The 25,822-nt window shown below is 42.2% G+C and overlaps 1 protein-coding gene across 2 annotated transcripts in view; it reads left to right on the top strand.

The window, feature by feature from the left end:
- The window catches only part of LOC106578707 (plexin domain-containing protein 2), a 161,569-nt gene that overhangs the window by 110,803 nt on the left and 24,944 nt on the right, over window positions 1–25,822 (top strand). For both annotated transcript variants that reach the window (XM_014157836.2, XM_014157838.2), the window contains exons 6-9: window positions 5,341–5,459; window positions 6,809–6,908; window positions 19,266–19,361; window positions 20,062–20,143. In XM_014157836.2, the coding sequence (XP_014013311.2) occupies window positions 5,341–5,459; window positions 6,809–6,908; window positions 19,266–19,361; window positions 20,062–20,143 (397 nt within the window). The remainder of the gene's footprint in view (window positions 1–5,340; window positions 5,460–6,808; window positions 6,909–19,265; window positions 19,362–20,061; window positions 20,144–25,822) is intronic.

Here is a 25,822-nt window from a genome sequence, read left to right as displayed (position 1 = left end):
TGAGTGTATGTAAACTTCTGACCTACTGGGAATGTGATGTAAGAAATAAAAGCTTAAATAAATCATTATCTTTACTATTATTCTGACATTTCACATTCTTCAAATAAAGTGGTGATCCTAACTGACCTAAGACAGGGAATTTTTACTGGGATTAAATGTCAGGAATTGTGAAACATTTCAACTCAGTTTATTTGGCTAAGGTGTATGTAAACTTCCGACTTCAACTGTACATGGCGGCAGGTAGCCTGGCAGGTAAGAGCTTTGGGCCAGTAACCAAAAGATTGCTGGATCAAAATCCCGAGCTGACAAAAATCTGTCGTTCTCTCCCTGAGCAAGGCAGTTAAACCACTGTTCCCTGGGCACTGATGAATTGGCTGTTGATTAAGGCAGCCCCCCACACCTCTCTGATTCAGAGGGGTTGGGTTAAATGCAGAAGACACATTTCAGTTGAATGCATTCAGATGTATAACTGACTAGGTATCCCTCTTTCCCTTAAATGTGTTCACATTGTGGCCGGATTCACTTTTCCCGCACTATATTCAAATGCCAGTATGCATTCTGCCAACGGGTAAATCTGACAACACAACAACAACTTGATGGCTGTCGTTAACTACCCAGCTAACCTCTGTAACTAGCCAGCAAGCAAGCTAGCTAGCAAAGCAGGTTAGCATAATTTAGTTTAAGTTAGCTAGCTGGCTAGCATTTATGAAGCTAACATACATGTTCCTCACACGCTAGGAATGTATTTCCTCCAACGTTTAATGTAAAAAGTTCCCTCTCGCTCCCAAAACACAAATTTTTTTGGAGACTTGTGGGCAGAGTGCTGATGACGACGCCCACTGTATGCGCTTATGATAGCCTGATTACTTCCACACACAATGCGTCACTGACCACCTCCTGAAGTGGTCAGCCAGATCTGAACACAATCTGACCACTATGCAACTTTTGTGTGTCTACAACTGTCTTTTCTATGCGATCTTTGTATTCTGAAAGCAGAAGTCACATGTAAATGTCAAGTGTAGAAACAGCCAGACAGAACAGATGAAATATAATGACATTTACATTTAAATAACTATCCCCCTACTAAGCCACGCCTCCAGTCTTCAAAGAAAACAACCCAATTGGCTGGGTCGAAATAACCCAATATGTGTTCTGTCCTCTATATACCCAGCTTTGGGTTGTTTTTAACCCAGCATTTTTTTTAGAGGGACACAAACACTGAATAGGGAATAGGGTGTCATTTCAGATGCAACTAAGCAGTGAGTCGCTAAGCAGTGAGTCGCCAAGGGCTAAATTTAACATAGTTGAATCAAGTTTTAATTGGATGTACATGAGGCAGTGAGGCTGAGGTCAGGGATGCCAACTGGTTAACAGAACACTTTAGATACATTGGAATGACACAAAGTGTCACAAATATTCTACATTTTAATTATCACTAAAAGAGCAAAGAACCCTTTTGTGAACTGTAAAGAACCATTGAAGAGCTCCAGTGATGGCTCCACATACAGTAGAACCATCACCCTTCTCAAAGAACCCGTGAGTAACATTCATTTTTTTGTTGAACAATTTAGGAGCAGACAAATATATTTTGGGATCACAATGAAAGTAATTGACAAAAGGTTTTTGGAGTGTTCCATGCTCAATCAGGCACAATGTAACCTCAAATATGAATCTCTTAGGTGAAACAAAAATGTTCAGCTGCCTATTTAGGGGTGGGATGTTACCACGGTAACAGGGCACTCACACATCTGTGAATAATCCATAGAATGAAGAATTACAATACTAAAATTTTATGATGGGATAAAGGTCAGCCATTTTGGTCAGAGGGTTAGTTGGTCAATGATTTGCCAGTACTGTGGTAAGATATTGTATAAAACAATGAATTTGAAGAATTTATCTGCACTGTATTTGTTAGCTAGCTAGCTAGCTAGCCAGACAGTTTCAAATGAACTGCCAACATTCCATTTAAACAATGCAGTCAATCCACAGGCTGAAAATGCAAGTACTGATTTTGTATCATATAATAGCATTCACAGCTTTCAATAATTTTTACATTCATGATCTGTTTACATATATTTTAGATTATACAGAAAATTGGTTGAAAACCTGTAAAAACTGTATTTATAATTATATGACAATTTAAATTGACTAATTCTATTACACAATATCGAACATATCACATGCCCAACTTTTATTTTCCTGCATAAGTAAAATCAGGATTATGCCTCTACTGCCATTCATCCCAATTAAATGGCACCCTATTCCCTATATAGTGTGCTGCTTTTGACCTGCTTTTTTATGTTCACTACACAGGGAATAGGGTGCCATTTGGGACGCACAACAACTTGGAGGAGGGAAAGTCTGTCTCTCTCACTTTAATAACTATTCATCAAGGTGCCGGCAAGAACCTTTTGGGTTGCCACACCGGCGGAACCTTTTAAGTTCTGAAAAGGGTCTTTGAGGAACCCCTGTGTAAAGGTTAAAACCTGAAACTATTTGTGATGGGAGGGGTTACATTTTTTACCTTTTTAATAATATATTGTAAAGGTGGCAGCCTATCAGATTGGAGGCTTGGCTTTCAGATAGTTATTTTTCAAATCAACTCAAATGATCAAACACATTTTATTGGTCACATACACATGGTTAGCAGATGTTAATGTGAGTGTAGCAAAATGATTGTGCTTCTAATTCTGACCATGCACTAATATCTAACAAGTAATCTAACAATTTCACAACAACTACCTTATATACACAAGTGTAATGGAATGGATAAGAATATGTACATATAAATATATGGGTGAGCGATGGCCGAAAGGCGTAGGCAAGATACAGTATATACATATGAGATGAGTAATGTAGGGTATGTAGACATTATATAAAGTGGCATTGTTTAAAGTGACTAGTGATACATTTATTACATCCAATTTTTAATTGTTAAAGTGGCTAGAGATTTGAGTCAGAATGTTGGCAGCACTCAATGTTAGTGATGGCTGTTTAACAGTCTGATGGCCTTGAGATAGAAGCTGTTTTTTAGTCTCTCGGTCCCAGGTTTGATGCACCTGTACTAACCTCGCCTTCTGGATGTTAGCGGGGTGAACAGGCAGTGGCTCAGGCGGTTGTTGTCCTTGATGATCTTTTTGGCCTTCCTGTAACATCAGGTGGTGTAGGTGTCCTGGAGTGCAGGTAGTTTGCCCCTGGTGATGCGTTGTGCAGACCTCACTGCCCTCTGGAGAGCCTTACGGTTGTGGGCGGAGCAGTTGCCATACCAGGCGGTGATACAGCCCGACAGGATGCTCTCGATTGTGCATCTGTAAAAGTTTGTGAGTGTTTTTGGTGACAAGACAAATTTCTTCAGCCTCCTGAGGTTGAAGAGGCGCTGTTGCGCCTTCTTCACCACGCTGTCTGTGTGGGTGGACCATTTCAATTTGTCCGTGATGTGTACGCCGAGGAACTTAAAACGTTCCACCTTCTCCACTACTGTCCCGTCGATGTGGATAGGGGGGTGCTCCCTCTGCTTGACTAACACACAAACCTTAGGGTGTCTAGACATACAGCTTGAACTAACTCGTCGTCTATATATGCTCCGCATATAAACTAATATTAAATAACACTTAACTCTCACGTTAGGGGGTGAGTGGCGCTAAAACATGATAGGCTAAACATTTCTGATCTTCTGATCGAAAAGACATAGGCAGGAAATTCAAACACATTCCTGGCCTGTATTTGGCCATTTAGCCAGTTGACACAGCCGTTCTGTATCCTCAGCCAGGGAGCTTGCTTGACAAGAACCGATCTTGAATGCCACTCGAGCATTTCCAATCGGGCTTTCAGGGTTTTGTTGTCATTTTTGAACGTTGCACACTGTTTCTCTATGTGCTGTAGCCTGGCCTTGTGATCGACTGTCGTCTGCTCAACCTCATGCACCCTTCTCTTAGTTGCCTTCACAGTTTCAGTCAAATTCCCAATACTCTTTGAGATATCAGCCAACCTTGTGTCCACCTTCTTGCTTAGTGAGTTTATGGCAGCCAGTATGTCACTGAGTAGGTTCTGTGGGGAACTCTTGGGAGCTAGCATCTTCAGCTAACTCCTCGTGGGTCGGCGATGTTAAAATTGGTTCGTTGTCTATCTCATTCAAATGATCTTGTTTAGCGCCCCCTTTTTGGTGCCTTTTCCCTTTGTCATATTGCCAAACAATGTTTGAAGTTATAGGTTGTGAGAGGTTAAGATAAATATCAATTTGTTTCAAAATAGAGCGGAGCTCTAGTACAGCACGTCTACTCCATAGCACGCTCTCTAGCGTGCCTGCCCCCCCCCCCAGGAGCCATTCTCAGTTAGATAGAGAATTCAGAACAGACAGGGTGTGCCTTGGTCAAAAGTAGTGCACTAGATAGGAAATAATTTTCCATTTGGGATGGAGTTACTGTAACAATCACAGACATGTCCCTGTCCTCTCTACATCCAGCATACAGCCCCATGCCCTCGCCAGGCCATTGACAATCCTGCAGCATCAACCCCATGCAGAAGCCTTCTGGTGGCCAGATGTGGATTATTATGGGGTTTCCTGTAGCACTAGACTCCAGTACTCCTAGCTGTCAGCAGAGAAACAAAATCTCCACTTTACTTTGGATGTAGAGTGGGGCTCTGGGTGTGTGAAGGAAAAATGGATTACTTGTGTTAACAAACCTTTATTGCTCTGGCTCTCTTCCAAATGACTGTCTGGTTGCACAGGAGAACGAAGACATCACTTTCACGTCCAAAGGCTCTCCGAAGTCCACACTAAATCAAAACAGCATAGAGATGAACGTGAGGCCTGCATTCCGGGGGTAGCTAGTACAGTACAGTGCCATAAGTTCCATGTGAGCTTCCACCTGATTCTTCAAAAATACTTTAAAGCAGCCTGTTATATCATAGGGAGTTTTGCTAAACTGAAATACACTAGGACTACATGTCTCTTTATAATCAAAAAAGGTGAAACTGATCTCCCTGTAGAGTCTATGGTAACAGGGAAGACACATGTCGCAACTCATTTTGGCTACCCTGGGTGCCTCAGGCAATGTTTGAAACTTAAGGAGCCTTCCCTGCCTTTGGTCTCCCTGATTTTTATCTAACAGATCTCTATGTTGTTCTATACGGTCTGGAATGGTTCTTAGTCTGGTTCTATATGGTCCTGTGTGGTTCTAAGGGGTTCTGTGTGGCACTGGTTGGTTCTATCTATGTGGTTTTATGTGGCCCTGAGTAGTTTTATGTGGTTCTGTGTGGCCCTGTGTAGTTTTATGTGGTTCTCTGTAGCCCTGTGTAGTTCTGTATGGCTGTGACCGTGTCCCTCTCTCTCTCTGTCAGGCACTGCTCTGGTGGTCCAGTGGGATCATGTCCACCTGCAAGACAACTACCACCTGGGTAGCTTCACCTTCCAGGCCACACTGCACAGCGATGGCAGGATTGTCTTCGCCTACAAAGAGGTCAGTCTCTCTCTCTCTGTTCCTCTCTAGGCTTTATCTCCCACTCACTTTCTCTATTTGCTGCTCCTCTCCCTCTCTCCCTCTCTTTCTCACTCTCAGTGCTCATCTCTACGTGTATCTCCCATAGGGGTGTAGGAGTGACATGGCGTCACACCTATCTCGTGAGAAGCAGGGAATTCTTCACACCGACCCTGCTCTCTCTCTCTTCTCTCTCTCTCCGTCTCTTTCTGTTCCCCTTTCTTGCTCTCTGTTTCTCTCTCTGTTTCTCTCTATCTCTCTCTCCTTCCTCACCCTCACTTCCTCTTGGTGACAGAGCACTTATTCAATTCTCTTGTTGATTGAGTTGATAAATAAAGCGCTGTGCTCATCAACCTCTGTTTTCACTCAGGGCACGATGTGTCGCTACCGTGACTGACAATTTAATGACTGTCGTTATTGACGCTCCCTCTGAAAATATTACTTAATCTCCCCATTCTGCTTCCATATGTTAAATATGGTTAATAACAGTCTAACTCGTGCCGCAAGTTTTGGATCACTGTAACATCGCTGCATGTGAGAGAGATTATGTTTACTAAATACTGTGACGGTGCCTATTAAAATGTCAAAATGGGAAGAGGGAGAAAAATGAACTGAATGCAAGAGAGTGGAATCAAGAGTGACTTCTCTGTCAGATAAATGTCTAAATGTGTTAGGCCGCAATTACGGAATCCATTGAATCAAATTATTACATCTGTTATACATCTATCATAATCACAAGCCCCATAAAAGTTATCTTTCAAAAGAGGTATTTAAAAAAAAAAAAATTCTCTCTTCCATTTCAATCAGGGAGTACTTCTCTTTAACTCTACTCTTCCACTCCACTTCTCCACCTCCATGTAAAGACAACCCTCACTGCGGCTTTTACTTCCCATACTTATTTATTTCACTTACTTTTGCCACACTATAAATGTCTCTCTCCTAGGATCTCAACATTCTCAAATTTGAGCCCGCCAGACTTGTTTTGCAGAGCTATTAATTTGCGCCTCCGTTTTGATGGATTTCCTGGGAGATTAGTCAATTTTAACAAGCTCTTTGTTCTTGCCAGTAAATTAAGTCCCATTGTTTGTAGGATGCTTCACAAATGGCAACCCACTCCCTATATAGTGCACTACTTTTGACAAGAGCCTGTAGGGTGTAGGGAATATAGTGCCATCTGGGACACATTTCCCACAACCCTCCATCAGCATCAGGAACTGTCGGGCCTCTGTCTGGTTTGGGTCTGTTTGGGTCCTACTCCCAGCAGGCTCAGTCAGATAGACAGGTCTGGTGGCTGGTGATGGATGTCCGTCTCCCTCCTCTCTCTCTTCCAGATCCCCATGGAGGTGGCCCAGATCAGCTCCGTCAATCACCCGGTGAAGGTGGGCCTCTCCGATGCCTTTGTGGTGGTCCACAGGATCCAGCAGATACCCAGTGAGTATCTGCTGATGCAGAGAGTGCACTGCGTCACTGCACACAAAGACGTGCACACAAAGACGTGTACACACACACACACACACACACACACACACACACACACACACACACACACACACACACACACACACACACACACAACACCATGACTCACTGCGTCACAACACACCAGTAGTGGTTGGTGTCACTTTGGATTGGAGGGCAGGGTCATTGTAATGACTGGAATGGAAGGAATGGAACGGTACCAAACACATTAATTCCATTCTAGCAATTACTATGAGCTGTCCTCCCCTCACAATCCTCTCATACACCATCACAAGCAAGTTAAACTTTTGGTATTTTTCTCTTCTCAATGCTTCTCCCTTTTGGGGTTTAGTTCAAGCTTTCGCTGCGGCCTCTCCAGCAAAGTTTTCACCTCACAGAAATGGTATGAGTATGGGCACAGGTCCAGATTTGACTCTTTGCATGAGGTTCCTTCCAATTCAGGCCAATTAAAGTTAATACAACGTAGAGCAATGACGAGAAACTCAGAGTATTTTCAAAAACAGCTAGACACCCTCAGGAGCTTTATTTTCAAGTCTGTGAAAATAATGAGTAGTCAAAAATGATGTATTCATTAGTTTAATTGCGTGTATTGATGATATGTTCATAGGACTTGTCATTTGAAGAATCTATTTGTTGCACTTAACGTTTTATAGCTAGTTATTTATCCAATTACATTTTTTTTAAATCGACTTTGTCTGGAATTATTGAGTCGTGGGTAATAATTACCTTTAAGATTCCCTTTCGGAAAAACCACATGAATTTCACATGTGATCTGATGTGAAGTTAATATGATAACACATGAGCATGTGAAAACATGATCTCATGTGAAATAAATTTGACAACATGTGGATATAAAATGTCAACATGTGACACCATGAAACTACACGTGACAACATTTGAACGTTTTCCACATGTAAAACTGCTAATTACATTTTCAAAATGTAACGTTTTTCACATGTGAAAAGGCAATTCCACATGTGAGAGTTCGATTTTTTTTTTAAGGGAAGTAATGAAATGGTATGACAGGTTTTATGGTACTGTTAGCAGTATGCTGTTCAGCTAAAATAGTGTAAACATCTTTAATTAATAAACGTGATTATAATTGACATGATCACTTAGTGCTGACTTTTACTTTGAAGTCCAAAGTGTAGTAATACAGGTGAAATCAGTTATTGACACAGACATGGTGGCTCAGCAAGAGATCGGAATGCTGTGAACCAAGAGGTTGTGAGTTCACATTTAAGGTGAGGACATGTTGAATAATAATTACTGTATAAATAAACATACACAATGTAATCCTTTATGTAAAATAGTTAGGTTTAAAATACTGCGTCTGTGTGACAACTTTTTTGTTTGCTGGGCATCACCTGTGAAATCTCGTGAAAAATATCCACACAACTTAATGTGAAATATCATCATGTGAAATGTTCCAAAACTAGACGGTTTCACACAATTTCACATATGAAATAAAATGTTACAATGTGCAAAACGTGGACATTTCTCATGTGAAATCATGTGGTTTTTCATAAGGGTCACCCTATTCCCTATATAGTCCACTATTTTCTACCAGAGCCATATGAGCACCACATAGGGAATAGGGTCCGTTTGGAACATAGCCTCTGTGGTCAGGAAGAAAGGGCTTAAGTGTTGTTAAAAGGGGGAATTCAAAGCTGCTGCTCAGCTACACTGTGAGTGTTGATCTTCCGTGGTTGTTGATTTTCTCTACTTCTCTGAAGACTGTGGGAATGGGGTGCTCTTGTTACAGTAGCTACAGCAGCTCTCCCATAACACTCCTGTAGACAGTATTGAGAGTTCTTAGGCCTCCAAAGGACTTATCTACCCTCTTTGATGCAGCCTCGGTAACGCTCAGCTGGTGAAAACAGACACCTCGGGTTGCATCCCAAATTGACACCCTATAACCTATATAGTGCGCTACTTTTGACCAGAGCCCAGTGCACTATGTAGGGAATAGGGTGCGATTTGGGATGCAGCCCCCTCAGCTCTCCTACTGCAGGTAGGGAGGAAGACAAAAGGCCTATCTGGGGCAGGGAAGGGAGGAGAGGAATGCAGGGATGAGTGTTAAACATGAAAGATGACACCCAGGGCGGTGTGTGTTCCGAACTTCCTCAGGAAGCCCTACTGTTGTAAACTGAAAGACTGCCTGCCTGAAACAATGTAACATGCTGAGTCAGCTTTCTCACAAACCTTTACTGGGATGACTTCTTTACTTCCTTTGGTTTAAGGGACATACTATACAGGGCAAACAGTAGTACAGTGCTCCCTCGGAAGTAAACTATTAGTTTAAGATCACATTTTCTGTATGAGAGGCCTCTCGTTTGGAAGTGATAATAATATACTGTAATATAATAATAACATACTAGTTAATGAGAAGATGAAGGACCAGGAAACGGCCTAGAAACAGATTATCGGTTGTGAAGATGGTGACTGTCCTTGTTTGACAGTCTCCATATCTGCATGCATGGAAAAAAAAACATGGTTTGACACATTTGTATCATATATCTCATATACCTAGTGAATGGTGGCGAATGTGATAGGTGAGGAGAGGACAGGTTGACGTTCAGTGGGTGGGTGAGCATTTGTTGTCTCTCTCTCTGTCTCTCTGTCTCTGTCTGTCTCTCTCTCTGTCTCTCTGTCTCTCTCTGTCTCTCTGCCTCTCTCTCTCTCTGTGTCTCTTCTTCTCTCTCTCTCTCTCTCTCTCTCTCTCTCTCTCTCTCTCTCTCTCTCTCTCTCTCTCTGTGTGTGTGTCTCTGTGTGTGTGTCTGTCTCTCTCTGTCTCTCTCTCTCTCTCTGTCTCTCTCTCTCTCTCTCTCTCTCTCTCTCTCTCTCTCTCTGTGTGTGTCTCTCTCTCTCTCTGTGTCTCTCTGTGTCTCTCTGTGTCTCTCTGTCTCTGTTTCTGTCTCTGTCTGGAGAGAAAGGTCAGGATTAGCATCTTGGGGCATCTGTCAGTCAAAAGGGCTGTGGGGTGTTTACACGTGTATTTATTTGATTTACAACTGCACAGGACCAAGAAAAAAAATCTAAACTGAAATTGAGATTTCATACTTTAAAGTATGGCTGGACTACATTATTCAAAATACTAATTAATTTGGTTGGAGGCAATGCTTTGCATTTACTGTGTAATTTATCTCACCTGCGGTAAGCTGCAGGTGCCTACAGGGTAAAAATATCCCTTCAACCTGTTTTGAAAACAAAAAACGGAACATTCTGCTCCATTGTACTCCATTGTAAAGTCCAATATATTTGACCGCATCTGAAGCTACAGGTTTGTTTACACACGTTACAAGGCAGTGTTGTGAGAAGAATCACAGCTGTACTGAATTTGATTGTTGTAACTGATAGATTCTTAAAGAGATGGACGGGATCTTAAGCACCTACAAATCCGTAACATATCATACGAATTGCAGGAAACATAACATGGGGGTAACATATCATACAAAATGCATTACAATGTACACAATTGTGTACAATTTTTGGATACACGTTTTGACTTGTGAGTGCTACTTTCAAAACTACTGGCTGAAATTGTACAAAACCTTTCTAGCATCACTTTAAAAGGGAAAAACTGTTAGAATCAGAGGACTCAATGTTTAGGGAGCAAGTGGGTAAAATTGACTGTGCTGGATAGTGTAGGGGTAGACAGTGCCTGGGAAGCCTTTAAAAGTAGATTCCTTGATGTGGTGAATGTGATGGCTCCCATTAGACAGGTCAGAGTAAAGCAGAGATCTAGCCCTTGGTTTAATCATGAGATTCTAGAATCTATACAAATAAGGCCTTAAAGACATGTAAGAATTCTCAAGAGCAACCTGATTTTCTCCTATATAAACATCACAGAAATGAAGCACATATCAAAATGAATGAAGCTAAGAGGGGTTACTTTGCGGATAAAATCATTGAGAACAAAAATGACCCTAAAAAGCTTTGGAAATCATTTAAGGAACTAGATTGTAGTAGTACTACCAAAAACAAGCTAAACAGTATTGGACTGAACATCAGGGGGGAGATGATACTGTATATGAAAAAGCAGAGGTTGCCAATGAATTCAACTATTTTTTTACTACTGTTACCAGCAAGCTGGTTAGCAAGCTGCCCACCAGTTCTGGTTTGTATGGAAACGACCAAGTCAAGAAGTATTATGTCCGAGTTAGGAGTTCAGCCAAACTTTTTTTATTTTGCAAAGGTAGAAACAGCAAAAGTAGCTGGTATGCTAGCAGAGTTTAAATACTCCAAAGCCACAGGCCTGGATAATATTCCTGCAAGGTTTCTTAGAGATTCTGCTGAGCAAATTGCCCCTTGTATTACACATATTGCTCTCTTGAACAAGGCATCTTTCCCAGGGACATGAAACAAGCTAAAGTTATACCTCTGTATAAGAAGGGGATAAAGTCTGACCCTGGGAATAACAGGCCTGTGTCTATCCCCAGTATGACATCAAAGATCAAAGTCAAGAATATGTCAACAAACAAAGTCTAATGTATGATTTTCAGTCGGGTTTAAAAAAAAACTACTCCACTGATTCATGTCTACTTTACTTGACTGATTTCATCAGGAAAGAGATTGATGAGGGAAATCTGTGTGGAATGGTACTGCTTGACCTACAGAAGGTCTTTGATACAATTAACCACTGTCTCCTCATCTCCAAACTGGAGGCACTGGGGTTAAGCAGTACCCCTCTAAGCTGGGTAAAGTCCTATTAGGGAGTAAGTAGTAGAGGTTAGTGGTTCACTGTCTCAAGCAAAACCAATGAGTTGTGGCATTCCACAGAGGAGCGTGCTTGGGCCTCTACTGTTTTTACTATATATAAATGATATGAAAGATACTTGTTCTTGCCATCTTTTCCTTTATGCAGAGGACTCTACACTTCTGGTGTCTAATAAAAGTTAAAATATGTTGGAGAGCATACTTAGCACAGAGCTTACTTACATTAGCAAATGGCTTGGAGATAATCTCTGCACTTAGGTAAAACTGAGGCAATTCTTTTTGGGTCCAAACCTAAATTGTGTAGGTCCTCTGAATTCAGAGTAGAGCTAGGGGGTGAGGTGCTGACTACTAAAACCTCTGTTAGCTACCTGGGTTGCATCCTTGATGTAAGCTTGGGAGGTGTGAGCATGGCCACTAAAGTCCTAGGGAAGGTTAATGCTAGGACTAAGTTTTTGGCTAGAAAATCCAAGCTGCTTGATAAGGACTCCATGAGTGTGCTAGCCACTGCCCTCATTCAATGCCATTTTGACTACGCTAGTACATTTAAATATACATTCTTTTTTGCCAGAGAATAATATGCATGCACCACATATGCACGCACCACTTTTCCATTTTTTTCTTTTTTAGAATTTTTTTAAACAAGTTTTGTTTTCTTAATTTCACTTCACCAATTTGGACTATTTTGTGTATGTCCATTACATGAAATCCAAATACACATCCATTTAAATTACAGGTTGTAATGCAACAAAATAGGAAAAACGCCAAAGCGGATGAATACTTTTGCAAGGCACTGTATAGGGGATAGGACGCCATTTGGGATGCAACCTAAATCTGCAACAGCACAGTGGGATCTGGTTCAGATGGCTACTTTGAGCTGAATTCCTGCTGTGATATCCCAATCCCCACCACTGCATGGAACTCATTTGTTATTCTCTGGCAAAAAAAGTATGTATTTTTAAATGTAGATTAACTTTAAGGACTGGTTGTTCTTTTAGACACAGTTAGTATTGAGCATGTCTAAAATCTTCACTGCTGATACTTGTAGTATTAAGAAAAAAAAGTCATGTATTTAGACTAGAGTGATTGCTTGGTGGTTTTAGCCTCCAGGTCTCAGAGCGTAACATAGGTAATCCCAAATGGCACCCTATTCCCTTATAGAGTGCACTACTTTAAGAAGAGCCCAGGCAGCTGGAGGGCTGAGTAATCAGTGTTGAGGAGTCAATAAGTGTTTCTGCTGCCAATTAACGCATACTGGCCTGAGCACACACAGCTAGTGCAGCCGGAGAGGATCCCTCTAACCCTCTCCTTAAGCCATGCTCAAGTTGTGGAATTTAATATTTTATGCTGCTAGCTTGCTATCTCCAGGCCATGGCGTTTGGGCCATGCCGTTTCGGCCAGACGCACGGACAGCCAGACTCCCAGTCACCCTCATGCATTATTCTGATGAGGTTATCAAAACCAGAAGTGCCTCAGTCATTTTAATACCTGTCTGCCTGCTGACATGCCCTCTTAAGTCTTGTCAGACTGTGTTTTCTTTTGCTAATTCACTGCGGAAGCTGTGGTACAATAGCAGGCCCACAATTAGCTCACCTGACTATTATACCGTCAGAGCTCAGATAGAGGTCCTTGCGTTTTCATCATATCCATTCATTTTATGATATTGCTGAATTTCCATGTCCAATGTCTGTATTTGTATTGTATTTTGGGGTGATTGCGTAGATTTCAGGGAAGAGATATTGGAAGTAATTTGCTCAAAGCTAGAGATCTCGCCGTGTGGTAGTGAGGATTCTGAATTAATGAGACGGTGAAATGAAAGCTGCATGATTGTTATCTTGATGGCAGGAAATACACTGGCACGGAACTATAGCTTTTATATTGGCTGAGTGAGTAGGAAAAGAATAGGGAACTAACCTCACTGTCAGGGTCCTATGTGATATTCTGTTCCAGACAGTAATTATTATTATCACTGTGCTGTTGGAACAGTGTGAGTAATGAAAATCTACCTATTTTCTTCCTCCCGGCAGATTTGGACTCCACTGTCCTATAGGAAAACAGGCTCTGGCAATAAAGCACTATTCTGAATTTAGATTACCTCATCCCCTCATTGGTTTTTAACTCGTTGCACAAGGTCTCCATGTCACATTTCCATTGATTCTCATCCAACTTGCAAGGGTGAATGAATAAGAAATAATTTCCTGGTCTGGTTTTCAGATTTACATTATAGATCATTGTTATAAAGGAGTCTTCTTAGAAGAAAAGGTGCTATCTAAAACCCAAAAGGGTTCTTCGGCTGTCCCCATAGGAGAACCCTTTTGGGTTCCAAGTAGAACCCTTTTGGTTCTAGGTAGCACCCTTTTGAGTTCCATGTAGAACCCTTTCCACAGAGGGTTCTACATGGAACCAAAAAGGGTTCTCATATAGGGACAGCTAAAGAACCCTTTTCTAACCCTTTTTTCTAAGAGTGTAGGTGTGTACCAGACCAGTAGCCTATTATCCATTGTATTTTCCATCTGGTGAGATATTGACTGGGCCAGTGCATTATTTAGTCGATTATGGCCTAATTGACCTTTGTGTGCATAATTGATGTTACACTTCTGCAAAACTCCTTTTGTTTGATGTATTGGAATAGGGCAGCTAAATCTTCATTACCGCTTGTTGATGCTTAGGCTGAGACAGCCTGTATTTGCTGTAAATTATAGCTTCCTCCCTCCCAGGCTATGGGGTGAAATTTTCCCTAGGTGCAGATCTAGGATCAGTATTCCCTCCCCTAATCCTAATCCTTAACTGTTTCAGGGATTGCCAAAATCAGCGTCTAGAGGACATTTTACCTACTCTTCCCATCGCCTGGAGGAAAACTGAGCCAGGCCACAGAGTCTGGACAGCCTGCACACAGAGGAGCATTCCCTGTCAGGCAGACAGTGAGAGACCTCCCCCCTCCTCTGGCCCATCCATTCTATCATTACACTTTATAATCCCACTGCCTGGGGCTAGAGGAAGCAAGCCATAGGGAAGGCAAGGAGAGGGGTACTATTCAGGGTAAAGTCAGCTGATACAGTAGCTAGCTAGACTTACTGTACGGTTACCTTGCCTTGGTCAGATGTTTTTGGTGCCGAAACAAAGCAAGAAACACACACAGTGACTGTTTTTCACACATTTTAATAGGGCATACTGTCTCTATAGTTCTGTATTCTCACCTGTATTAGAAAAATGAATACTCATGGGCTGTGTCTCAAATGGCACCTTATTCCCTATATAATGCACTGCTTTTGACCACAGCATTAAGGGCCCTGGTCAAAAGTAGCCCAGCTAGCACATAACATTCTGAGAACGATCTTGGTGAGAGGGTGTTTGTCCTATGGTTATTTTGCATGCAACCTTCCCCCAACTTTCTGGGAATGGTGCAGGATAGTTGCATGGCTTTGTAACATTAGCAGCACATTTAAGAAACGTGTCACTGGTGTAGAGAGGAGTAGGCAGGAGGCAGTCGCAGGTTTAGAACTACTGAATGTATTTCAAATCAAATCAAATTGTATTTGTCACATGCGACAAATACAACAGGTGTAGACCTTACAGTGAAATGCTTACTTACAAGCCCTTAACCAACAATGCAGTTTTAAGAAAATACCCCCCAAAAAGTAAGCAATCAGAGTAACATAATTAAAAGAACAGCAGTAAATAACAGTAGCGAGGCTATATACAGGGGGTACCAGTACAGAGTCAATGTGCGGAGGCACCGGTGTCGAGGTAATTGAGGTAATATGTACATGTAGGTAGAGTTATTAAAGTGACTGTGCATAGATAATAACAGAGAGTAGCAGCAGTGTAAAAGAGGGGAGGGAGTAGCCATTTGATTAGGTGTTCAGGAGTCTTATGGCTTGGGGGTAGAAGCTGTTTAGAAGCCTCTTAGACCTAGACTTGGCGCTCCGGTACCGCTTAACGTGCGGTTGCAGAGAGAACAGTCTATGACTAGGGTGGCTGGAGTCTTTGACAATTTTTAGGGCCTTCCTCTGACACCACCTGGTATAGAGGTCCTGGATGACAGGAAGCTTGACGCCGGTGATGTACTGGGCCGTAAGCGCTACCCGCTGTCCAGGTGTGAAAGGACAGAGTGGAGTACAATAGAGATTGTGTCATCTGTGGATCTGTTGGGGTGAATGTAAATTGGAGTGGGGCTAGGGTTTCTGGGGTAATGGTGTTGATCTGAGCTATGATCAGCCTTTCAAAGCATTTCATGGCTACAGATGTGAGTGCTATGGGTCGGTAGTCATTTAGGCAGGTTACCTTAGTGTTCTTGGGCACAAGGACTATGGTGGTCTGCTTGAAACATGTTGAAAATGGCTGAGGTTGAAAATGTCAGTGAAGACACTTGCCAGTTGGTCAGCGCATGCTCGGAGTACACGTCCTGGTAATCGGTCTGGCCCTGCTTCCTTGTGAATGTTGACCTGTTTAAAAGTCTTACTCACATCGGCAGCGGAGAGTGTGATCACACAGTCGTCCGGAACATCTGATGCTCTCATGCATGTTTCAGTGTTACTTGCCTCGAAGCAAGCATAGGAGTTATTTAGCTCGTCTGGTAGGCTTGTATCCCTGGGCAGCTCTCGGCTGTGCTTCCCTTTGTAGTCTGTAATAGTTTGCAAGCCCTGCCACATCCAATGAGCGTCGGAGCCGGTGTAGTACGATTTCATCTTAGTCCTGTATTGACGGTTTGCCAGTTTGATGGTTCGTAGCGGGATTTATTATGAGCTTCCGGATTAGAGTCCCGCTCCTTGAAAGTGGCAGTTCTACCCTTTTAGCTCAGTGCGAATGTTGCCTGTAATCCATGGCTTCTGGTTGGGGTATGTACGTACAGTCACTGTGAGGATGACCTCATCAATGCACTTATTGATGAAGCCAGTGACTGATGTGGTGTACTCCTCAATGCCATCGGAAGAATCTCGGAACATATTCCAGTCTGTGCTAGCAAAACAGTCCTGTAGTTTAGCATCTGCTTCATCTGACCACTTTTTAATTAACCGAGTCACTGGTGCTTCCTGCTTTAATCTTTGCTGTTAAGCAGGAATCAGGAGGATAGAATTATGGTCAGATTTGGTCTAGAGTTTTTTTCCCCTCTGGTTGCACATTTAACATGCTGATAGAAATGAGGTAAAACTGATTTAAGTTTCCCTGCATTAAATTCCCCGGCCACTAGGAGCGCCGCCTCTGGATAAGTGTTTTCCTGTTTGCTTATGGCGGTATAAAGCTCATTGAATGTGGTTTTAGTGCCGGCATCGGTCTGTGGTGGTATGTAGACAGCTACGTAAAATACAGATGAAAACTCTCTAGGTAGATAGTGTGGTCTACAGCTTATCATGAGATACTCTACCTCAGGTGAGTAAAACCTTGAGACTTCCTTAGATATTGTGCACCAGCTGTTGTTTATAAATATGCATAGGCCCCCGTGTCTTACCAGAGGCTGCTGTTCTATCCTGCCGATAGAGTGTATAACCCGCCAGCTGTATGTTATTAATGTCGTCGTTCAGCCACGACTCAGTGAAACATAAGATATTACAGTTTTTAATGTCTCGTTGGTAGGATATACGTGTTTTCAGTTCGTCCCATTTATTTTCCAGCGATTGAATGTTAGCTAGCAGTACGGATGTAAAAGGCTGATTAGCCACTCCTCGCCTGATCCACACAAGGCACCCCGATCTCTTTCTGCGAAATCTCAGTTTCTTTCTCCAACGAATGACGGAGATGAGGGTCTGTTCGGGTGTCTGGAGTATATCCTTCCCGTCTGACTCATTAAAGAAAAATTCTTTGTGCAATTCGAGGTGAGTAATCGCTGTTCTGATGTCCGGTAGCAGCAACATTATGTACAAAATAAGTTACAAACAATGCGAAAAAACAAACAAAATTGCACAGTTGGTTAAGAACCAATAAAACGGCAGCCATCCCCTCTGGCGCCATCTCCCTAGTAAGCACCATAGATCAAAGCTGGACAAAAATGTTGTCTTGCTCAAAATGTATCTTCATAAACAAAAAGGCACAGGGCGAACCCAAAATGCAAAATATAAAGTACTCAGGAAATAGTAGGAGAGATTCCTCTCAGGAAAACAAGTAACATTTACAATGACCGACAAAGACAAATACAGTGATAGAGTGGGGATTGGAACCAGGTGTGTCTAATGATGACGAGGCAAGTCCGGGGTTGATGAGTGAAGGACGTTTGCCAGCAGTAGGTTCGGCAGCAGCTAGAAGGCCGGCAACTCCGAACGCCTGAGCTAGACAGGAGGGGGAGCCAAAGTGAAGGCTGGTGTGACGAAACTTAACAAAAAGCTTACTTTTCTTAGTATTTCATTACTTTAACAGAACGTTTCGTAAAAGTTGAAGAAAAAAAATCAAAATGGTTTGACATTGGGAATGTTCTCGAATTGTTCAGAGAACTTTAAGAAACAAGTATTTCAACACAACGTTTCCTACAGGTTTCTGCATCTGCAGATGGATAACATCATAAGACAGAATAGAATTGGGGATTTAGTGGTTTTAACATTACATTGGCAGTATCTTAATGCACGCAAAAGGATACATGGCTTTCCTCTTAGATCAAAACTAATTCATATTGGTCAATGATGTAAGCGTGTATACAGTAAGTGTATATGATGAATGGGGGTCGCTAGCAGTCAAACTCATTGCAGTATATGTTCCACAGCCACGGAGCTGTGTATTGAACTGCCATTTCCCAGCTCGTTGCTCATGAAAATGTGTGTATTATACAAAATGTAATATATCAAAAAATGTCATACGGCTTGATAAAATAATTGTTCTCACTGATTTACTGTAGAAACGACCTATTGTATTCCAGGAATTTCAGTCACTTAACATTGATTTAGCCATACCAGATAAATTACTAGAATTAAGGAATAAACTACCAAATCTGTTACATTTATGAGATTACAATGGTAGAGCTATGCCTTTATATGAATATATAATACTTTGAGCCTTTCTCCCTATACATAGTGTATAGGGAGAAAGTGGGCCATTTTACAGTGGGATTGAAAAAGCGTTTGAGTTATAGGGTCCAGGGAGGGACTGCTGCTCTTCCGCTTACCTTGCCTGGTGACTCCTTCTGCAGATGACTCTAGTCACTGGTCTGCACCCCAAATAGCACACTATTCTCTACATAGTGCACTACTTTTGACCAAAGTGGGCTATGGTCAAAAGTAGCGCACTATATAGGGAATAGTGTGCCATTTGGGAAGTTGCCTGGAGGAACTGGGGGCTTTCAACAGGGACTCTGATTGATATCAGCTCTAGTGGGACATTGCTTCCCACCCAATTGCCAAGTGGCAGGCTCTCTGTTGGACACAAACAGAGAGAGGGAAAAATAAATAAAAAATAAATGCTGTGGTAGCTCTCTTCCCTTATGGCCTGATTCTTCCTCTCTGTTCTCTTCTTATTTTTCTCTCGCTCTCTCACTCACTTCTTTGGGGACAATTTGTCCTAGTTTCAGCTCTCTGAGGAAGATGACAGGTGTTTTTTCTCTCTCTCTCTCTCTCTCTCTCTCTCTCTCTCTCTCATTCCTTCCCTCCCTCTCTCCCTCACCACATCCAGATGTTCGTCGGAGAACGATCTATGAGTACCATCGTGTGGAACTGACAAAGACCAAAATCACCAACTCTACAGCAGTGGAGATGATGCCTCTACCGAGTAAGATGGATTCCTCTAAATAGACATGGCTCACGATATGATATATGATAATGACAACACAAGTAGGCCCCAATGAACTAGTCTAGATCGTAGACCTTGTCATAGGTGAAATATAGAGGGGTCTGTTCAATGTCTGCCTAATAGATTTTTCCTCAGACTGTATCCCATCATTTCAGGGACGCTTGTGTGTCAAAACTCCTCTCTTTAGAATGATCTTGCATTAGCAAACTACAACTTTCTAATTATCCACATATGGATTTCTATGTTGGTTTTGACTTGTTCAGCTCTGGGCCCATATGTATCAGGTGTCTCAGAGTTGGTTTGCTAATTTAGTGTCAGTTGTTTAGCCTTTTAGATCACAATGCATAAGATAACATGGACAATGGAGACCTGATCCTAGATCAGCACTTCTATTCTGAGATGCTTGATAAATATGGCCCCGGTTATGCATTATCAAATACAACATTCTAAGTTGAATTTTTACTTGTTAAGAGCTCTGGATCAGTGTTGTGAGTCAGCAGACATGGGTGTGTTGTAACATATGTGTGTTGTGATGTGCGTGTTGTGACGTGTGTGTGTGTGTGTGTGTGTTGTAACATGTCAAATAAAATAAAAATGCATTTGTCACATGTGCCGAATACAACAGGTGTGTTGTAACGTGTGTGTTGTAACGTGTGTGTGTGTCGTTTTCCCTCCCTAGCGTGTCTCCAGTTCACCAGCTGTGACAGCTGCATCTCCTCCCAGATCAACTTCAACTGCAGCTGGTGCCACCTCCTTCGCAGGTCAGACACTCCTCTATACCCCTCTTGTCTTTGTCTCCATCTCAAATGGCACCCTACTACCTATATGTTGCGCTACTTTTGACCAGAGCCATTTGGGACACGGCTCATGTCTTTTTCTCTCTTCCATCCAACACTAAATATTTCTGTTGATCTTCCCCTCAATCTCCTTCGCTCGCTCAGTCCCTCTGTCCTCCCTCTCCCTCCTTCCAATGTTGCTATTACCTCTCATCACTTAGTACCTCTGAGATGTTAGCTAGCTACTGAGTGTGAGGTGTATGTATCGCATCTGGCTATCATATGGAGTCTGACCCTTCCCTTCCAGTGGACTATTCCCTCTGAGCTCAATTACTGCATCCGGAATGGCAACCTATTCCCTATATAGCGTGCTACTTTCGACAATAATTCCTGGTTATAATTATGGTGCACTATAAAGGGAATTGAGTGCCAGTTGGGACAAAGTTAGTGAGTCCTGGTGATGCTCTGTTGGTTTCTCTTCCTGATGATGTGCAAAGGAAAGGCAGGTAGGATAGCAGAGAGAGAGAAAAGCATGATATTCCACCCATTATTCTTGTTTTTGCGACCTAGACATCCACTCTCTCACACCTACTCTGTCTTCCCCCCCCCGCCCCCCCTCCCTTCTCTTCCCCCTTCCCATCAACCATTTGTCTTTCTCTTTCACACTCTCGCACAAAAAGTTAAATATTGGAGACCGTGTAAAATGTTATTGCACAGATGGTGTATTTCCTGCCATGTGTGAGATGTGAACGATGTAAGTTTGGACAACGTTGTGGCAGTGTTGTTGGGGCGTTGTTTAAGCATTTGATCCAAGTTACAAGCCATTAGTTATCAAGTGCACTGAACAGTTTTGGGCCTCAGTTCTTGGAAAATGTCTACGGAGTTAGCGGAAATGATTTGCTCAGTTGGACTACTATTATTTCCCCTTCTCATATGTCTCTACACTTTGGCCACTTCCTAAATGGCACCCTATTCCCCACATAGTGCGCTACTTTTGTAAAAAGGGTGCCATTTGTGAAGAAGCCTTTAAGTGGCTTATGCATCCATTATTGAATGACGTATAATTTATTCTGAGTGACGATGCACAATTTAGGAGATGTCCCCTACAAGGAATTTGTGAGGTGCCAAAAGGTCAGGGTTTAGCCTTTTCCTCTGTGTCCTCTCTCCATCAAACTATACTACTACTAATAATACAGTCATGTGTGTGTACATTTTACTTCCTGGTGGCCCTGGGAATCAAAACCATAATCCTGGCACTGTGAGCGCAATGCTCTACCAATTGAGCCATACAGGACCACAATTGCCAATCTACATGTATTCTGTATCCCACAGAGCTGCGGAGACAATCTACACCTGAATTATAATGATCTAATTATGCTGCATTTTAATGAGATAGAAACGTGCCCGTGCTGCATCACATGGTTGGGGCTTGCTCCATCCTTTGTATCCTTCAACAACAAACTTCAATGGAAAAGGCAAACGAATGCACAGTTTAAACAAGCCAATTTAAATGCGTTGCAGCATTGTTGGGCCGCGGGTTAATGAATGAAAGACACCTATGATTTTAGAGAACGGCTGTAATGAACTATATCTCCCTCTCTCTGGCTTTACTCTCTTTCTTTTTCTCTGCCTTTCTGATTCTCTTTTTCTCCCCCTCCCCTCTCTCTCCCTTTCTCTCGCTCCCCCACTCTCTGGAAAGGTGAATGCTGGGTGTTTTCTCCCCCATTGCATTTCAGGCTAAATCAGCTTGTTGCTGCCTCTGATGTATGCAAGCTGAGTGCTGGGCTGGGTTGGACAATTAAAAGCGTGTTGGAGCTAATAAAGCATTCAAGGCATCGCTATGGACCAGCGACTGGCCGTGGTTGCCAATATTGCTGAGAGCTAATTTGGTGAGAAGAGACGGTCGGTGCGGGATTTGTTTACTTGGAATACCCAGTAGTTGTGCATCATGACTGTAATATCAAAATTACTGCCACCACATCAAAGGTGGAAGAGACTTCAAAGATGAAAAGTGTTGCGCGTTAATAAGTTGTGGCCACTCTGTATTTTATTCAATCACATTGCATCGTTTGTGGGAGATAGATTGTGTGTCGTGCCAAAAGTGTAATCATGGTCTCATCATTCCTACACACTCTGATAAGTAGCTATGTTGACCCTGTGAGCTCTAGCTTGCATAGCTCGCCCAGCTTGCATAGGAATTGAAAAACTGTATGGTTGAAGGACATGGGGGAAAAGGAATGGCTAATAAGTCTGGCTGCACATCTGGCTGGCTGGCTGACTTACTGCAAATTGAGAAATTATGTGACTCAACAAAATGAAGAGGAAACTGTATTCTGAGGCCAAGATCAATGATACAAAGAATAATGGAAAACATTTTTGAAGTACTTTAAATTAAATGATGGGCAGAAAGACAAATTCAACTCCATCTTTCATTTAATCAGATGGCTTATTCGTCACAAAACCAGAAGGACAAACGTCTCTGCAGCACTCCACCAATCAGGCCTTTATAGTAGAGTGGCCAGACGGAAGCCACTCCTTAGTAAAAGGCAAATGACAGTTTGCCAAAAGGCACCTAAAGGAATCTGACCATGAGAAACAAGATTCTCTGGTCCGATGAAACAAAGATTGAACTCTTTGGCCTGAATGTCATGTGTCAGGTCTGGAGGAAACCCGGCACCATCCCTATAGTGATACATGGTGGTGGCAGCATCATGCTGTGGGGATGTTTTTCAGCGGCAGGGACTGGGAGACTAGTCAGGATTGAGGAAAAGATGAACGGAGAGAGATCCTTGCTCAGGATCTCAGACTGGGGTGAAGGTTCACCTTCCAACAGGACAACGACCCTAAGCACACAGCCAAGACAACGCAGGAGTGTCTCTGAATGACCAGAGCATACCAGACCTAGATACTCTGTCTAATTGCATAGTATCTACAGATTGTAAGTTAAAGATAAATATTTTTACTAAAAGTATTATTATATATATTGTTGATTGATTGTCTATGGTTTTCAAAGTCTCCCAACGGTTCTATTTGTCGGGTTAATTTTAGATAAATGTAATTTTTCAGCCCTTCCTGATCATGTGACCAGAAACAAGCTACATAGGGGCAATACCAAAATAAGTGAACTTGTGATTTTGTTTCTCCGTGGCAAAATCTGCAGAGCTGAGATGGTTGTAAAATGTGTTTTGTATTTATTATTATTTTATTTTTTTAAAGGTTTGAATCAGCATTGTTTTGCGTATCAGTTCATAAACCATGTGCCACGGAATCAGCGTATCGGAAATCTCTTCCTAACTATTTTGCAACCTGTATGGCGCCGCAGTCAAAAGTTTGGTCCTCAAGTAAAATATATATATACTTGGGGGGGTCTTTAATAAAGGGCAGACAAACAACTTCCCTACCTTCTTCACTTGCCTCCTCCATTTTTGCTGTAATGCTGGTTGGTTGTAATTTTGGATAGGGCATACAAAGATTTTTTTATTTTTTATGTTCCATAAAGAATGTTGTTTTTTTATCAATTACTATATTTGAATATAAACATATTATTTGTTGTAATATTTGTTCTGTCTTTTCTGGAGGATGAAATTGGAATTGCGACCACCTTTGTATGGCTTGTTTAAGAAAGGTCGATATTTTGAAAAAGGTTCCATTTTCAATTAACTGAAAATCCAGTTTGAAATAAAGGTTTGGTAATAATCAAAAACATTTGGAATTGAATCGTATACACTGAGTGCACAAAACATTAGGAACACCTGCTCTTTCAATGAATGACTGACCAGGTGAATCCAGGTGAAATCTATGATCCCTTATTGATGTCAGTTGTTAAATCCACTTCAATCAGTGTAGATGAAGGGGAGGAGACAGGTAAAAGAAGGAGTTTCATGCCTTAAGACAATTGAGACATGGATTGTCTATGTGTTCAATTCAATATCAGGGAGGTGTTCCTAATGTTTTATACCCTTTGTGTATTTGGTTTCAACAAATGTAGTGTTTTTCAATTGAGAGAATCTAAGTCATTTACTTGTTACCAGTTGAGGTAATTTTTAAGGGTTGATCCAAAGAGTCAGTTTTTAGTGTTCAAGAGAAACCAATGAGTCTTTTAAACCCAATAAAGAAATGCATCCTCTATACCGTGAAAGAGGGGGGAGAAAACGAAGACCAAACTAAAATCTTTCCCAGATGTATACATTTCTATTCAAATGAGGTAGCTCAACCCATTTAGAATTAGCAGTGTGGCGTCTGAGTGGATGTTGGAAGGAAGGTCTGGTATGCATTCCAAATGGCACCCTAAATAGTGCTCTACTTTTGATCATGACCCATAGGGGAATGGGTTGCCATTTGGGATGGAGTTGGTCTCAGAGGCTGGATGACATTAAGGTTAAACCTAAATGGGAAAGGATCCGGAGGGACTGGCCAGACCTGTGATGTTGTGATATCCTTTCTCCGACTCTCTCCCTCTCTCCTTTCGCTTCTCCCAGGAAAACATAGGAAAAATTAGGTGGATTTACCGGAGGAATCAGTCTCGACTGATTGGACAGATGATTTTACCGGCAGAAATTGTGAAATCCGGGGAGCGTGGGCTGATTAGAGAGCAGAGAGAGATGGGAATGGACTCCTCTTCTTCCTCCACACGGAGAGCTTTGCCATAATAATATCCACCATGCAGGGCTAATGGGAGTTATAGGATCTGATGAGAATAAGGATGGAGGATAACTCGGCCTGTCTGCCTTCCTGGCAGTGGTAGCTTGTGGGTGGAGATTTGTAATAAATGAAACGGTATCAAACACATGGAAACTTAAGTACCTTCCCATCTATTCCATTCCAGCCATTATGAGCCCATCGTCTGATATCTCCGCCAACCAGCCGCCACTGCTCCATGTCGATTAGATTTGGTGGGTTTATGCTATTGTGTTTGTAGTCTTCCAGGTTTTTATTGAGGTGTATGAAATTGGTTTACCACCTCCGCCATTGGTGATATGAGAGAGCAGACATATTTCTCTGACTTCAGAGTTTCAGGCAGACAAAACATACTGCAGAGAGAGAGAGAGAGAGAGAGAGAGAGAGAGAGAGAGAGAGAGAGAGAGAGAGAGAGAGAGAGAGAGAGAGAGAGAGAGAGAGAGAGAGAGAGAGAGAGAGAGAGAGAGAGAGAGAGAGAGAGAGAGAGAGAGAGAGAGAGAGAGAGAGAGAGAGAGAGAGAGAGAGAGAGAGAGAGAGAGAGAGAGAGAGAGAGAGAGAGAGAGAGAGAGAGAGAGAGAGAGAGAGAGAGAGAAAACAAACTTTCCCTCTGTGTCAAAGCAGGAAATATGCTTACTGAAGAGAGAGGAGAAGAAAAGAGAGTGATAGGGAAGGGGGTGATATTAGTCATTATGATCTGTGAACAAGAGGAAGAATGAGCAGTTGCCCCTGATCAAAGGCTAAACAGAGTTTATTCGTCGCCTCGGGTTGGGAGGCATGACACAGGCATTACCTATTCCCCCTTTCCCATTTCCTTTCACCCCCTCCACCAACCCCTGTACTCTGAGCAGTTTGACCCAGTGAACTTCCTCTTCACAAATCCACCCCATATTCTAATAATCATGGGCTGTTCCCCCTTTGGACTTCCTGTATTTTAGACTCCCAGCAAGGTGTGGGGTCTGATTGGATTATTTTGGTATCATGTAACGT

This window comes from Salmo salar, chromosome ssa19 (genome assembly GCF_905237065.1).
Source record: "Salmo salar chromosome ssa19, Ssal_v3.1, whole genome shotgun sequence".
NCBI classification, from domain to species: domain Eukaryota; kingdom Metazoa; phylum Chordata; class Actinopteri; order Salmoniformes; family Salmonidae; genus Salmo; species Salmo salar.
This window is presented reverse-complemented; position numbering and strand designations above follow the sequence as displayed.